This window comes from Poecilia reticulata, unplaced genomic scaffold (assembly GCF_000633615.1).
Source record: "Poecilia reticulata strain Guanapo unplaced genomic scaffold, Guppy_female_1.0+MT scaffold_236, whole genome shotgun sequence".
NCBI lineage: Eukaryota > Metazoa > Chordata > Actinopteri > Cyprinodontiformes > Poeciliidae > Poecilia > Poecilia reticulata.
This window is the reverse complement of record NW_007615028.1, coordinates 10,978-13,713: the sequence shown is the minus strand read 5'-3', so window position 1 is coordinate 13,713 and position 2,736 is coordinate 10,978. Positions and strand designations below refer to the sequence as shown.

General features: G+C 56.5%; 1 protein-coding gene across 1 annotated transcript in view; it reads right to left on the bottom strand.

Annotated features, from left to right (window-relative positions):
• qsox2 (quiescin Q6 sulfhydryl oxidase 2) overlaps positions 1 to 2,736 on the bottom strand; it is a 12,472-nt gene that overhangs the window by 3,234 nt on the left and 6,502 nt on the right. Inside the window, exons 2-7 of the mRNA XM_017303274.1 lie at positions 2,102 to 2,381; positions 1,944 to 2,034; positions 1,685 to 1,830; positions 644 to 781; positions 379 to 508; positions 8 to 184 (exon numbers count right to left, since the gene is read on the bottom strand). Coding sequence (XP_017158763.1) covers positions 8 to 184; positions 379 to 508; positions 644 to 781; positions 1,685 to 1,830; positions 1,944 to 2,034; positions 2,102 to 2,381 — 962 coding nt within the window. The remainder of the gene's footprint in view (positions 1 to 7; positions 185 to 378; positions 509 to 643; positions 782 to 1,684; positions 1,831 to 1,943; positions 2,035 to 2,101; positions 2,382 to 2,736) is intronic.

Below are 2,736 nucleotides of genomic sequence, written 5' to 3'. Positions count from 1 at the left end.
GTGTGTGTGTGTGTGAGTGTGTGTGTGTGTGTGTGAGTGTGTGTGTGAGAGAGAGATTCACCTTCATCTTGTTGTCCACCAGGTCCAGGACGGCCTGGTAGGGGATCTGCTGCAGCGGCAGACTGAGTAGCCAATCAGAGAGCGTCTCCATGAGCTTCACCACGGAGCCTCCGACTGGATAGAGCTACGGGAGGAAACGGTCAGCGGGGGTCGACAACCAAAGAATATCCGACCGTATTCAGGATTCTGCAGATCCAGCAGGACCCATTAAATCGGTTCTGATTCTCTTAGCACCAGTGGTGGGAATCAATAGCAGAAACGCTAGCTGCATTAATGCTAAAGCACTAATCTAAATGAGGTTCTGCTTTCAGCCGTTACCTTGGCAACCAGAGCAACAAAGTCCTTGAAGACCTTTAGCTCCGCCCCCTCCAGCGTGCCGTGGGCGGCCAGCTCCACCCGCAGCAGGTAGTGCAGCGCCGACTCCAGGTCGGCCGTGTACACCTGGGACCTGCGGGGACACGCAGCATTCAGCCGGTCCCGGCAGGCCGTCGGGTCGCAACCGCAGACCGGACCCGCAGACCGGACCCGCAGACCGGACCCGCAGACCGGACCCGCAGACCGGAACCGCAGACCGGACCCTCACCTGTCAAAGTCCCGCCACGGCTCGGACGTCTGTCCGTCCTGCAGCGCCCCGATCTGGGCCGCCTCGGAACTGCTGTGGCGCTGCACGCCTGGGAGGCTCCGCAGCAGGGAGGAGAAGAAGAACCGGAGCGGCTTCTCGCTGCAGGAGGAAGAGGTCAGGGGTCACAGCTAGGTTCAACACCCATAATTCAATCGTTTCTCTGTGTAAGCTAATAAACACATCAGTTCACCAAGGGTCAGGGGTCAGGGAGACAAGGCAGGACGACACCTTTGTGTCATCCTGCCTAAAGCATCGGAGATTTAAAGAAACTTTGATCTGTTAGATGGAAAAACTGTACAGGTTAACTGGGTGAAACCTCAGCTAGAGGTCACACTGGAGGTCACGCTAGAGGTCACATTGGAGGTCACGCTAGAGGTCACACTGGAGGTCACGCTAGAGGTCACGCTGGAGGTCACACTGGAGGTCACGCTAGAGGTCACACTGGAGGTCACGCTAGAGGTCACACTGGAGGTCACACTGGAGGTCACGCTAGAGGTCACACTGGAGGTCACGCTAGAGGTCACGCTAGAGGTCACACTGGAGGTCACGCTAGAGGTCACACTGGAGGTCACACTGGAGGTCACGCTAGAGGTCACGCTGGAGGTCGCGCTAGACGCCACGCTAGAGGTCACGCTGGAGGTCACACTGGCGGTCACACTGGAGGTCACGCTGGAGGTCACACTGGCGGTCACACTGGAGGTCACACTGGAGATCACGCTGGAGGTCGCGCTAGAGGTCATGCTAGAGGTCACGCTGGAGGTCACACTGGAGGTCACGCTGGAGGTCACGCTAGAGGTCACGCTANCTGGAGGTCACGCTGGAGGTCACGCTAGAGGTCACGCTACAGGTCACACTGGAGGTCACGCTAGAGGTCACACTGGAGGTCACGCTAGAGGTCACGCTGGCTCCAGACACATTCATATCTGTCCTAACTGCTGATTTAGAGCAGCTCTGGCAGCAACAGGTCAAAGGTCAACCCACAATTCAGCCTCCCTCTCACACCTGTGCAGAGGGGCGTGCGAGCCGTTGGGGTGCAGCAGGTAAACGGAGGGGAAGGCGGCCATGTTCAGGACATCCAGCAGGGGGAGGTCAGAGGTCAGAGCTCTTCTCACTTCAACGTCTGAGAACTGTAACAAGTCCAGGATCACCTGAACGCAGGATGAGGTCAGAGGTCAGGAGGAACCACAAGAAGTTGCTGCCTGCCTGCAGGTTGAACCAGGAAACAGGAAGCAGCTCCAATCTTCCTCCTCCTCTTCCTCACCTCCCGGCCAACGAACGACCCCGCCTCCTCCACGATGATGGCAGTGTAGTGGTCCGACCTTTGACCCAGCAGGGGCAGCAGCTGAGCAGCGCTGGACACAGAGAGGTTAGCAGTGAAGCGAATGAAGCGGGCCAGAGGTCCGGTTCTGGTTCTGGTACCTGTAGGGCTCCAGCGGAGGGCAGCTCTGGGGTCGGTCCGTTCTGCTGTGGTTCTGCAGGATGTTGACCATCAGCTGCCGGACGGACCGGACCTCCCGGTCAGCTCCTGCAGGGACACAGAACCGGTTCTGACAACAAGAAGCCGACCAACCGGACCTCAGCAACAAAGTGGTTTCCATGGTGATTCCCTCCTTTACCAGGTTGTGGGAAGAGCCCACAGGACCACTGACCCAATTGGACGGGTTCAACAGAACCTCTTTGTCGAGTTTGTCCAGAGCCAATCAGAACCAAAGCCACTGGGAGGGAAAGAGAATGGGCGTGTCTCCCTGCTCTGATTGGACAGAAACCAGGAAGTCCTCCAGCAGAGGGAGACGGAACCAAACTGGTTAAGCCCAGAAGGTTCTGGATGTTTAACCGGGTCAGAACCATCATCACTCTGAGCAAAAACATCCTGGGAGAAAATCTGGGATTCGATCAGAATGAAAACTGGGTCAAAGAAAGTCGAGCTGTGCTCCGCGGTAGGGAGCTCTGGTCCGGTCCGGACTTTTTTTTTTTTTTTTTTTTTTTAAGTTTATTTGATAGGGACAGACACACATTTACATAGACAAACTGAATAAAACAGCAGTCCCATGTTA